Raw genomic sequence first — 13,318 nt, forward strand, 5'->3', positions numbered from 1 at the left:
ACAACGGGCTGAACTATGGCGCAGAAATGCACAAAGCTTACAACTACGAGCATCTAGCCTAGACGTTACACACTGTGGCCTGTAAATCCCCAGCACTCCACAAGACCACAGCCAGAACAACTTCTTGGGGAAAGTTAGTCACTGCTCATTTTCTTGCTGCTGTCAAGTGTTTTAATTAAAATGCATCAAGTCACACAAAAAAGAATTTGGAGAATTGTCAAGAAAGTCTGAGAACCAACCCTGGCATAGACCATCCACGTCAAAACCAGGGTTAAACCATATGCTGGCTGGGCTAAGGACAGCTGGACTCGGAAGTCAAGGGGGTATCAGGGTAGAGTTAGAGTCTTTTAGACTTCTGTATTAGGAAGAAATAAGTCACCACAGAAGCAACGATTTTCTCAATTGTCTGTAAACGGAGCCTTGAAAGACGGGCTTAGATGTAGACATCAACCAGACACATGCCTTAAGTCAAGTGAGGTGAATCCCATCTCCAGAGCCAAGAGACCTGTAGAGCTGTAAAAGAGAATAAGGAGCACAAAACTATTGCTACTGAAGTGAAAACAAGGCAGAGTGAGAAGGCAGGAAATTAAGAAACTGCAAAAAGTCCAAATTCTAGGTATAAACTAGCTGTTTCATTCTGCCCCAAAACACCCTAAGAAGTTTGCACATCCTTTTAATGTTTTCAGACCTCTTGTCTCTGCTGGAAACAATAGCTTGAGGCCTTAAGTAATTTAATTTTGAGTCCATCCCCAATTACTTTTATGTTGCCAAATTTAAACATCTTGGGTGCACATATAGTTTCAGTATTTTGATAAAAGAAGTAGAAGGGTTTCTCAAGAGTTTGTTTTGTAATAGTTGAAGGCATTCAGCCTTATGGAGCAATTGACATGAACAATGTGGTGGAATCATTTCCAACTATATTTGTAGCTAAAAACCCATCAGGAGAACATATGACTTTAATTTCACCAAACTGGACAGTTACTGTCCACCACTGCCTCTACAATCTAAATTTTGCAAAATGACTGGACATAACCCTTTGATGACCTTTGACAAATATTAAATTATAAAAGCACATAGCTTGTCTTTTCCTGCAATCGTCCATTTGCAAAGAATATATGCGCACCAAACTTAGACTAGCACAAAAAAACCCACTTGCACTCCTGAAATCTGATAAGAAGGCTGGGTGACCTTTTGCTGATCCCTGATGAAACAATGAGGTACATATTTGGGATTTATCCTGTAGTACACCTCAGCATTGTTCCACATTATCAAAAATAAAAAACTATAGCTTTTCGAAACTGAAAATTACACGCTCACCTCCTCAGGGCTAGGATTAAAGGTAACATTTCTAAAGGTGTCCAACCTCCAGTTTTAGAAGGTAGAGACAGATTTTTCTGAGTATGCAAGGGCATAAAACTATGCATAAAGTGCGTTAAATATCATGCAAGTGCATGATATTTTCCAAAATACTTAACTTTCATTGACTTAAATAAGGAGCCCTTCAGCTTTCTGAAAATCCCAGTTGTAGCCTCTTTATATCTTCAGACATTTTTTACGCATATTTTTATGCAGCTGGCTCCTCTCTTAAAAATAGTATGTAGTGCCTCTAGTCACTTAGATCATCCACAAAATAAGTTTGCACAACGACATTTAAATAGTTCCACACTTAACTTTCACACACCCAGTGCCAGGATTCACGAGCGCAAACTAGGGGCACACATGACCTTTTAGGCTCTACAGGCTCAGAGAAAGACATACATCATAGGAAGGATGGGGACAGTCTTTTTAGCAAGGCCTGTTGTGACAGGACAAGGAATAACGGATTTAAACTAAAGAAGAATAGATTTAGACTGGATATAAGGAAGAAATTTTTTACAATGAGGGTGGTGAAGCACTGGAACAGGTTGCCCAGAGAGGTAGCGGAGGCCCCATCCCTGGCAACATTCAAGGTCAGGTTGGACGGGGCTCAGAGCACCCTGATCTGGTTAAAGCTGTCCCTGCTCACTGCAGGGGGGTTGGGCTAGATGGCCTCTAAAGGTCCCTTCCAACCCAAAGCATTCTATGATTCTATGATCATCCACGGACAATTCACCCCAGCCATCCGTCTCCAGCCTCCCAGCGGAAGGAATGACCACTGTACAGAGACAGAACCCAAATGATGATTTTGGATGATTACACTCCCAATTTTTACAGGCTAACATCAGGTATGATGAATGAGAACATTTAGTCATCTACAGGGGAATTCACCTCACTTGGCATCTCTAAGTCAGGCTTCTGGTCGAAATTGGTTGTCTAGCTTCTGCCGAGAATTGATGGGGAGCGACGGCCCCCAGCGAGGAGATTCATTCCATCCCGAGAGAGGTGTCGAAGAGGCACAAAATGATTCACTCTCTGCAGGTGTCTCTTGTTCTCTCTTCCCATGGACTACAGAGAGACAAAACACCAAACCTCTGAATAGCTAAGATAAGGTGAGATGAACCTCGCCCTCAAGAATGGGTGAGTCTGCCAGGCCAGGCCCAGCGTTCAGGCTTCTTGCCATCCAGGAGATGCCTTAACCCTTGGGCTACAGTGTCAGGCTCCCTCTTGTTTATAATCCCTCTGGCCCTTTCAAATTTGCATCTCTTTCTTTACCGTGGCAAGCTTGAACAGGATGGGTGGGTGTCCTCCACCTTAGCCTTATCTTTGGTCGTTAGGGGTGCTTTGCGAGCAGGAGGGAGTTTATATCACCTCTGATGAGGAGAACATTGAATCTGAGTCTCTCACTTCCAGGGCAAGTGCTCTCACGAGAAAAATTGCTTACAGAAAAGCAGCAGTTCTTTTCCTTCTCTCCCCCTGAACTTTCCGGCAGCTACAGCTGCTGCGCTTTGCGCTAAGCTCCATGCTGTCAATGTGCATTTAAGCATGATCTGAGCACACCTCCTGGACCAGGCCTCTCAAGAGATTTAGACACATACCTATTTTGTGATTCCCAGGTGGGTTTACGCAGGCGACAGTCACTAAGAAAAGTCAGCTTAACCTAGATAATGCTCATTCTGGGCCTATAACGAAGCAAAGTTTTAACAGCCTAGGAAACTTCAGTGGAACTCACGTAGTTCAGCAGGACTTAGAATCATAGAATCATAGAATGCTTTGTGTTGGAAGGGACCTTGAGAGATCATCGAGCCCAACCCCCCTGCAGTGAGCAGGGATTGAACCTGTGAACTTGGCATTATTAGCACCATGCTCTAACCAACTGAGCTAAACTTGTGAGGGTGCGCTTGCATTTGGGATGTGGTGCACACACTTTGCTAAGCTGCACTTCCAGTAGCCAAACCCCGAGTGGAATTAGGCTCTCCCAACCACAGAAAATTTTGCTCTATACGTTCGTTGAAAAGGACTGAGAATGCTGTGGGTCCTGTCCTAACACAACCGATAACCGTAGCTTTGGTAAAGCACTAAATCAGTACTGCCTGCTTAATACTACAAGGCTTTCCATCACCTAACTGAGGTATTCTGCCTGAAGTGAACAGGAAGGCAAGATGATAGATTCACCAACAATCAGATGACAGTCGCAGTACAGGCTCCATTTCTCCTCTGTGTTCATGAAACATTATTACTGAGCAAGAATAAACACACAGAGCGTGCTTGCTATACAGTCACATCTATACTTGAAATTACCGTAATTTTACAATTTGAAGGGGTGTGGGGGTGTGTTTAAAACCATACCTGGAACAGATTTTCAAAATGTTCTCCCACCAATCCAATTCCCCATCCCTCCTTTTTCCAGTGAAATTAAGCCAAGCATTTTGTGGTCTTATTCCCACAGGCCTGTATCTAAAAATCAAAGTTAGGCCAAAGTGAGAGGCCGAGGGGAGCTGGACCAGCCAGCCAGATAATTAACAAAAGAAAGAATAAGCCCATTTTTTATTCCTTGGTTTATTCTTTAGCACATGGGAGGTACTGTCAGTAACCTCCTGCCTGGCCCCTCTCCTTTTTCTGTTCTAAATGGATTTTCCAGAGAATTGTTGGGGAGTGCAAAATTTGCAACATTTTAGACCTATACTAATTTAAAGGTATCACTAGGAAAGCTACAGTAGATGAAAACCAGCTGCTATGTAAGCCATGCGCTAAGGAGGGAACTTGTTTGATCCCAGGTTTTAGCACAACCACGTAAGTTACGGAGCCACCTAACCGGTTCACCATAAGCGCTTCTAGAAGACATGCTACGTAACTTAAAACATAGATACTACATTGGTAAAATAGTTGAAGATTTTAAAAAAGAAAAGAAACGTATTTGCTTTTGAGTAAAGAGGTAAGAGTTAATGCACAGATTTAATACACCTCACACCAGTAACACTCACCATGCCAGAGAGGTGCTGCTCCCGGAAAGATTTCGCGGCAGTATTCTTCAAGTAGCATCAGGGAAGCAACAGCCCTGCACAGGTGGCAAATACCTTCAGGGCACTGGTCCTACTTACAGGAATGAGAAACCCTACAAAACAGAGGAAAACATTAGAACTGAAGTGTCTGAATTTGGACCTGATATAAATGTCCCTGCAAAACCACACAACAGAAACACATCTCTTCGCAGGGCGGTGCTAGAAAATACAGTTGGAGTAAAAGGCAGTCCCGCAGAAGAGCGGAGTTCGGGAGCGTGATCATAAAACGATACGTATGTCAAAACTGAATCAGAGCAAAGGCTTGTCCATCCTATAGTCCAACACTTTTGGCCAAAAAGCAGATGTCTAGGAAAAATGAGAAAATAGGTGAGTTCTGTCACAATACTTCCCAAGCCTCCAAGAACACGCAGCTTGGGAATGTAACAGACAAGGGATGTTTAGAAGTGGGGATGAAGGGAATGATACTGTACAAAAGCAACACCAATCAAAAGCATAGCGGGGGGAAAGGAAACGAGATCTTACAGTTGGCAGATCCATGGCATTTGCAAATACGGCCCAGAAAGGAACGGAGTTTGGAAACGGGACTCGGAGGAGGTGCATCCGTACGTTCCTCGAAGAAGAACACGGAGGGGTTCGGAGTGGGGCGGGTGGAGGCAACGCCGCGCATCCTCGCAGCCAAGTGAGGTACCTGGAAGTGAGGGGGAGCGGCGGTGCCAGCCCCGCCGCCCCGAGCGGTGCTGCTGGCGGGACGGGAAGAGCCCCGCCACGGGCAGCACGGGGCCGCGGGAAGCGGGACTCACGCTCCCAGCAGCACGGGTGCTCACGAGCAGCCCGGGGAGCGGGGAGACGTCACCCTGCTGCTGCTCCGGGGCTGCCCACGCAGATGGGGCGCGCCGGGGCCCCGCTAACCGGCCGGTGGCGCGCAGCGGCGGCGTCCCACGGGCAGCTCCGCTCCACCGGGACCGCGCCGGGGCCGGGCGAGGCACCGGCAGCGTTCACACCCAGCAGCACACGACGGGCGCGTGGCAGAGGGCCTGTGGCCACGGCCATGTCCCTGCGAGCCAGCGCTGGGGACAGCGGGGACGAGGAGGGCCTGCTGCGCGCGTGGCACGGAGCGGAGCACTGAAGCAGGGGAAAGTAGAAATAAAATTTAAAAAAAAAGAATCCCTTCCCCCAAGGCAGCTGCAGAGTGCGATGAAACCCCCTTTTAGGCACAATCAGCCCCGAGCATCTGGGCAAGGATGAGGTGGGTGCAAAGTGCACGGGGAGGAAATGTGTCAGCTGCAGCATCTGAGAGCAGCAGAGCAAACTCAGACGGGAAATGAGCTTGCAAAGTGCACCCAACAAGATGATCGCGGGGATAAGTTGCTTCTATGGAAACTGCAGCCCGATGCACCAAAAAACAGTTCGATGGCAAAGTTTTAGCAGGAGCCGGCTCACGCCTGGTTTCAGCTACATTCCCCACCCCCTAAAGAAAAAAAAAAAAAAAAAAAAAGCTGCACAATGTGTTTCTTGTTATGGACAAAAAAAAAAAGAAAAAAAAGAAATGGGGACACAGGTTTTTTCCTGTATGGGCTACATCATATTAAGCTGTAAGTTTAGTTCTGGACAAACAATCTCTTGTTGCATCTCTGGGATGGAGGTTAATGAATTCCCACAGATGATGTTGGCCAAACAGTGGTCGGCTTGTGACTTGATTTCCAGCATCATGATGTGAGAGGATCAGTATAGAAAAGCACTTTGAAGGGAAGAGGCTGCCTACAGCAGGATTGTTTCTACAAGCTAATTGTACTGAGTGCAGCTGCACAAAGCTGGATCAACAGTAATAGAAGGCGGCGCAGACTTCCTGACGCCAGCCCCGCAGAGCTCCCACCAACAGCCTGGCAATTCCAGATTGTTTTCCAGACCTTATCTCTCCCCCAAGTTTTTTTTTTTTTTTTTCTTTCGCCTTTTTTTTTTTTTTTTTTTTTAATTTTGTGACCGGAACAAAAGTAACAGGAAAATCCTTTGTGAAAGTAGAAAATGCTGTTACAGATCGGTGCCTTTCGCAGAAGTTGTAACTAAATATTTTGCATGCATTACTCTCTCCCTCCCGCTCAAAAGAAAAAAAAAAAAGAGCCAAATCCCAAACTTCTAAAACTTCTTTGAATGAAGTGGAAACGTGAGGCAAACAAAAGGGACCGGGTAGTTAAAACCAGCCGGGTTTAGCGAGCTGTTTCACCTGGTACATTGAAAACTCCAGTATCAAAACATATTTGGACACCCCGCTCGGACAGGTTGGACGGTGTCAATGGGAACGGGCCAATTTTAACAATTTTTTTTTTTTTTTTTTTGGGGGGGGGTCTGGTTTGATGGCTTAAATACGCGGCAATTAAAACCATTCACGCTATTAGTGGATGTTTTAGATAAATCCGTGTCATTAGGGGGAGGGACCCCGGTCCCTGCCGGGGGGGGGGGGGGCGGCCCGGAGCCCGCTCGCACACCGGGAGCTCGGCCCCAGCCGCGGGCTGCTCTTGCAAGCCCTTAACAAGCGGGAGCGCACGGGAACCCTTCTAAAAATCCCCATTTTTCCTCGGCACAAATCCATTTGGTGGTTTTGGGGGGGGGGGGGGGGAGCACAGGCACCCCGCTCCGCGCCCGCCGCGCTCCTTCCCGCCCGGGTCGCGGCGGCCCGGCCCCCGGGGCTGCACGCCGGGGGGGGTGGGGGGGGGGGGGCAGCGGCGCCGGGATCTCTCCCGCGGAGGCGCCCCCCGCCCCGCGGCCATTTCGCCCGTTTCGCTCTTCCCGCTCCCCTTCCCGCGGGAGCCCCCGCTCCGGCCGCGGCCCCCGCCCCCCGCGGCACGGCGGGGCGTCCGGCGGCGGCCCCCGCTGCAGGTGCGCCCGGGAGGGGGAAGCGGGGCCGGGCCGCCGCCTGCCGCCGCCGCCGCGGGCGCAGCCCCGGTCGCCATGGCAGCCGCCTGAGCGGCGCCGCCGGGCCCGGGCGGCGGGGCGGGGGGGCGGCGGCGAGGGCTGATGTCACGGGGCTGGCGCCGCGCAGTCCGGGCCGGCCCCGCGCGCGGGGCGGCGGGGCGGGGCGGGGCGCGGCGCCCGGGGCGCGGGGGGGGGGGCGGCGGCCGGGGCTGCAGCGCCGCTACCGCGCCCGCCGCCCCGCGCACCCCGGGGCCGGCGCCGGGGGCCCCCCCCCGCACCCCGCGGAGCGGAGCCCCGGGTTTGCGCTTGCCGGCCGCGGCGGCGGGGCTGGGGCGGGCGGGGGAAGCGGCGCTTTGTGCGCCGCGAGCGGCGGCGGCGGGTTCCTACCGGGTGTTGGCGGCGGCGCTGGGAAGCGGCGGTGAAACTCCCGGCTGGAAGGGAGAGGCGCAGCCCCCGCCGCGCCCTGGGGAGCGGGGGGCTCTCGGGGCCGGCCATCCGCCGCCACGGCGCTCGGGGTTAAAGGGGCAGAATTGGGGGGGCGGGGCGGGACGGACGGGCGCTGCAGCCCGCGCTTCTCCCGCAGCAAGCGCCCACCACCGCGGGGTGACGGGGAAGCGGAGCCGGTTCGCCTCTCTGCCCGCAACTTCCCGAGCGTTTCGCAAAGCGTGCTAAGCCCTCAGCGTGCCAGAGCGCAAGCATTTGCACAGGGCTGCTCTGCAGAGCCCGGACGGGCGCTACCGTAACGCTGCTGCGCTGTCCAAGAATGGCAAATAACGAGGGGAGAAGCACGAACGTATTTTGTTTGCGTTGGCTATTGCCGCATGCCGAAAATAGTGACAAAATTTCCTCCACCGGTGCATTCGTGAGACGCAAGCACGGTGAACGACTAAAAAACCCGTGGCCGCAGATCAAGCACACGCTTGAGATTTTAGCGATGCAGAGGATTGAAGGCGCCCTAAGTGGTGATTTTGATCGAGTCGTTAATTGACGGGGTGGGGTTTTTTTTTTATTATTATTTACTGTCTTTAAACTGCGCTTGAACAATGCGTTTGTCTGCCTATCAGATTGAATGCCGAGATTCACTTTCACCCTCCGCATTTCAAAACGGGTGAATTGTGCTCCTGTCAGCCGCGGCACCGCCTACAGTCCACCCCCAGAGAAAAGCCCCGGGGCAAACACCCGGGTGGGACAGTCACCGAAAATGTCCCGCTGGAGAGTCGCCAACCGCCAGCTCGGGAATGCCGCGCTCCTTGCAAAAGATATTGATCCACCTCTCCGCAAGCTTTGTCTCCCAAGTGTCCCTCGTGTTCCTCCCCCGGAGCCCCAACTCCTTCGGCGTAGCTATGCGACAGCAGCGCAGACAAATCCGGGCTCTGGCTGCTTTTAACAGTTACGGTCGACACAATCCTCGCCGATTTTGTGGATGTGTGCCGTTACTACGTTTTTGTTTGCACTGAACGCTAACGTGCTTTAAGCATGCGGGTGGTTCGTCCCGAATTGCCGGGTTTTGTGTGGAATTCCCTGCGTATCAATTGCACATGCAAGTCCACGATTTTGTTAAGTTTAGCTTCCCTCAGGTAGGATGTGAGAAGACGGCTGGAAGCTATTGCGGTGTGTCGCACAGCCGTTAGTGTAAGCAAAACACAGAAAAATACAATGGAGCTAAACTAAAAAAAAAAAAAAAAAAGTCACTTATCCAGCTAAACAACAACAAAAAACCCCCAACTTTTTCCTCTGGAATGTTTCTGGAAGATGTTTCATTGGCTGCAACCAAAAGCTGCAAAAAGTACAGCGTGTAGGAAGTATTTGCATTTGTCACCAGAAACACTCTCTGCATAATTAATGACAGCACCGTGTCACAGGCACTGCTAGGGTGCAGAGGAGCAGCCTTTCAAGGGTAATACATGTAAATGCCCTTCCAATATGCACGGCCGCTTAATGAGCTCCAATTAAGAGCATCGTCTAAACCAGCCCGGTCCTCACGGAGCAGCGAGCAAGCGGGGACGCCTGCCTGTGCCCGGGCTCCCGGCGCCCCGCTCTCGCCAGGGCGGGCGGCTGCCGCGGGTCGATTTATCTTTACTCTCGATGCCCGCACCTCCCGCTCGCACCTGCGGCCCGCAGCGCTCTGCCGCCGGCCCGGCCGCCCCTCCAGGCTGCCGCGTTTGACGACGGGGCACTTTGAAAACCCGCCCGGCGCTCCGCTTCACGGCGACTCCGGGGCAGGCTGGGCTCCGCCGGCCCCTCGCCGCCGCGCTCGGGGTCCCGGGGAAGGGGAGGGCGGGGCGCCGGGAAGGCGCTGGGGTCCCCGCACGGCGCTGCGGGCCCCGGGGCGCTGCGGGCCCCCGCCTCCCGCCGGGCCGGGCGCCAGCGGGCCGCCCGCCGGCCGCGCACTATTTACTCCCTCAGCTGTGCGGCGCGGCCCCGCCCACCCCCCCGCCATTGGCTCTGCAGGCGGAAGGCCCGCGCGGCCCCCGCGCCGCCCGCCCCACCAGTGAGGGCGCCCCGGGGTGATGGACGTGCGGGCGGCCGCCAATGGCAGCCGGCGGCGGCGAGCGCGGGCTGGGCTCGGCGGCGGCCGTATAAGAGGAGGCCGCGCAGCCCCGCGCCTCAGTGCGAGCCCCGGTAGCGGCCAGAGCGGGAGGGCAGCGCCAGCGCTCCGCAGGCTTCCCTGCCGCCCGCCGGAACCGCGCTCCCCGCCCGCCCGCCAGCATGAAAGCCTTCAGCCCGGTGCGGTCCGTCAGGAAAAACGGCCTCTCGGAGCACAACCTGGGCATCTCCCGGAGCAAAACCCCCGTGGATGACCCCATGAGCCTGCTGTACAACATGAACGACTGCTACTCCAAGCTGAAGGAGCTGGTGCCCAGCATCCCGCAGAACAAGAAAGTGAGCAAGATGGAAATCCTGCAGCACGTTATCGACTACATCCTGGACCTGCAGATCGCCTTGGACTCGCACCCCAGCATCGTCAGCCTCCACCACCAGAGACCCGGGCAAAACCCTTCCTCCAGAACTCCTCTGACCACCCTCAACACAGACATCAGCATCCTCTCGCTACAGGTAAGCGCGGCCGCCCGCGGCAGGGCAGCCCGGGCGGGCGGCGGCGGGGGCTCAGCGGCGGGCGGTGCGGGCGGGCCCGCAGCCAGCCGGGCCGAGCCGCGCCCCGGGGCGCTGCCCCCGCTGCTCGGGCTCCGCGCCCTGACCCGCCTCTCGCTCTCTCCTCGCAGGCGTCCGAGTTCCCCTCGGAGCTCACGTCCAGCGACAGCAAAGCACTTTGTGGCTGAAGCGAACGGTGAGTGCGGCGCCTCTCGCTTCTGAACTCCAGGTATAACGTGCCGCCCCGGGGAACGGGAGGCGGGATGGTTACGCACGGAAATCGGTCCTAAAGCTTGCTTAAGAGATGCCCTTACAATGGCTAAGAAACTGGACTAGGAGCCGCGTCCTGCCGTCCGAAGGGCGATCTGTCGCTAAGGTGCGTGGGGCAGCCCAGGCTGCTCGACGCTAAATGCAGCTTCCCTCGGTATCTGCTCTTGGAGCCTCAGCTTCCTGGGCCGAAGTGACTGCTGAAGTTGGGAATCTTGGCACAATTCCTCAACTCTCTGATGTGGGATTGTCTGCGCTATCGCTTAAATGAGTGACTGCTTTTAATCAAATAATTGCTGTAAGAGGCAGACTGGCGCCTCTGAGCACTTCATTTACAGAGATCTAAACAGAGATTGGACTGAGAATCCTCTTTCTGCCCCTTCCCTTGAGTGCGTGTTATTTTAGTGTTCAATTTGTGCTCTTGAGAGCGAGTGTGTGAGCGTGTATGTGTTGCATCTGGACGCCAGGGTTTGCCCAATCTCTGAGTGTTTGGTTAAATGTTCAAACTGTGGCTTCCTCTCTGGCGCCAGTCTGTCCGGATCTCTGCCCTGTTAGCATTCTCCTAAATATGCCTCTTTTCAATCTCTTGCAGGTGTTCCACTGATGAGATTTTTTTTTTTTGCACAAGAAAATGTCTACAGGATTTTTTTTTTGAGGTGCTGAATTTATTTTTCAGCTGTATCTGGAGGGGAAAATCCACATCTAACTAAAAGGACCTTTTAAAATTAATAAAGAAGAAATAAAAATCAAGATTGATCTTTATCCCCACCCCATTCTTCAACTTGGACTGAACCTAGTTATTTATGAAGAGACTCTTAAATACCCTTTCCCTAGTTGGAAGGCTTCCTTTATATACTATTCCCAACGTGGGGAGCGAAACAAAAATCTCACAAGGAGTTGCCCATTTTAAAGCAGACTTTGCCTTTTTTTTCCAAAGGTGGAGCGTGAGTACCAGAAGGATCCAGTGTTCGGTTTTTTAGGGAAGTCTGTGGTCAGAAATTACCTTTTTGACACAAACCTAGGACTGAATGCTGTGTATATATTTATATATAAATATATATATATGAGTGAAACCTTGTGAACTCTTTAATTAGAGTTTTCTTGTATAGTGGCAGAAACTTACGTTTCTGCAAAAAGTGTAATGATGTACTTAATCATGCTAAACTTTTTATAAAAGTTTAGTTGTAAACTTAACCCTTTTTATACAAAATAAATCAAGTGTGTTTATTGAACTGATTGCTTGCTTTATTCTTTGGGGACCAACTGTTTGCTGGCTTTGATTTGTGTTTTTGTGGTTTTTTTTTTTAAATACTTATACATTCTGTTATGACTTTACCAAGTAAAAATTCAAGTATGTAGAGAATATAAAGAATAAAATTACCTGAAGTGACTAATAATTCTTGTAACTTGGAAAATCTTATTTGAGTGTATATTCCAAACTTCTAAGTGATCTGCCTGTAAACAGTGTGAAAGGAACTAGAAAAGGAATTTATTACAGAGGGGATGCTATTGACAAAGTGTTTGGGAACATACAAAAGCAGTTAATCCTGAGACATTCCCATGGACTATTGCCTCTCTTCTTCCCCCACCCCCACCCCTATGGATGATTCAGTTCTCAGTAGTAATGGCTCAGATCTGTTAATTTGTGTTTAGAATAATCACTCAGAATTAAGGGTTGTGGGTGGTTATTAGTCCCCCCAACTATGAGGCTTTGAATGTGAGAGTTGGTGATGTGTTAACATGGGATCTAGAATGATGAAGTGACTGTTGCCTTTCCGCACTGGAATTTTCATGCTTCCATGCAATATTTCAATGAAATGGGGTTTCTAATCAGTTACAGCAGCTTCTCTGTATGACTAAGATACTGAGAATTGAGCTGAATCGCTGTTGTGTTACTGATTAAACTTTGGCTGCTCCTAAAGGGACTCTTTTCTCCATAAGAACTAAATTAAGTTTGAAATGGGAGTCTAAATTCCTGAAAGCCAGTAACAGTTTACTACTATTTTTTTTTTCTCTTTCACCCTCGGAAGCTGTGCAAGATCTCTTAGTTATTGAAGGGACATTTAACTGTACCCTGTGAATCCACTATAACCATCACTATGCATCAGATTTGTTTAGTTGTCATAAGACAGTGGATGCAGGAACTGTGCCTTATCAGATGACATTCTAATTTAAGCTCACTTATAAACTGGCCTGAAATGGGAAGTGGAGTTTTTTGAGTCTGACATATGAGTTGAAGAGAATCGCTTGCAATAGGAATGAACAAAACTTCACTGATGCTTTGGGTAAGTACGGCTCTCCGGCAGGCGCTAGGCTTTGGGCCCGAGGGAGCACGTTTAGGTTTCTGCGCTCTGGGGACTCTCAGTGAAAGGCAGGAGGCTCACCTGGGGCCAGTAACACTTTCACCACCAAACAGGTGGGTGGGTGGGTGGGTGGTGCTCTGGGGCAGCAGCAGCTGCCTTTCCCTGCCCTTGACACCAAATGCATTCTCAGAGGCTGGGAGAAAGCCAGCTCTGATCTCTTAATACAGAAGCTGCCCTGCCCCAGCAGAAGCGCACCGTCTCAGAGGATCAATGCAATCAGAAGACAAGAAGGGTTAGCAAAAGCTGGGACGGGGAAGGGGGGGCCAGGCAGGACAGAGCTGACCTGCTGCAGCTCGGCGTGCCCCC

At 51.5% G+C, this 13,318-nt stretch overlaps 1 protein-coding gene across 1 annotated transcript; it reads left to right on the forward strand.

The window, feature by feature from the left end:
• Positions 1-9,998: 9,998 nt before the first annotated feature.
• Positions 9,999-11,858, forward strand: ID2 (inhibitor of DNA binding 2). Its single transcript, XM_075707773.1, has 3 exons — positions 9,999-10,346; positions 10,514-10,578; positions 11,242-11,858. The coding sequence occupies exons 1-2, from the start codon at positions 9,999-10,001 to the stop codon at positions 10,568-10,570; spliced, it is 405 nt and encodes a 134-aa protein (XP_075563888.1). The 3' UTR covers positions 10,571-10,578; positions 11,242-11,858.
• The last annotated feature ends 1,460 nt before the right edge of the window (positions 11,859-13,318 follow it).

This window comes from Pelecanus crispus, chromosome 3, assembly GCF_030463565.1.
Source record: "Pelecanus crispus isolate bPelCri1 chromosome 3, bPelCri1.pri, whole genome shotgun sequence".
NCBI lineage: Eukaryota > Metazoa > Chordata > Aves > Pelecaniformes > Pelecanidae > Pelecanus > Pelecanus crispus.

Coding starts and splice junctions, on each gene's coding strand:
- ID2 (XM_075707773.1), top strand. CDS start 9,999: ATGAAAGCCTTCAGCCCGGTGCGGTCCGTCAGGAAAAACGGCCTCTCG. Junction 10,347..10,513: donor TCAGCATCCTCTCGCTACAG/GTAAGCGCGGCC, acceptor CTCTCCTCGCAG/GCGTCCGAGTTCCCCTCGGA.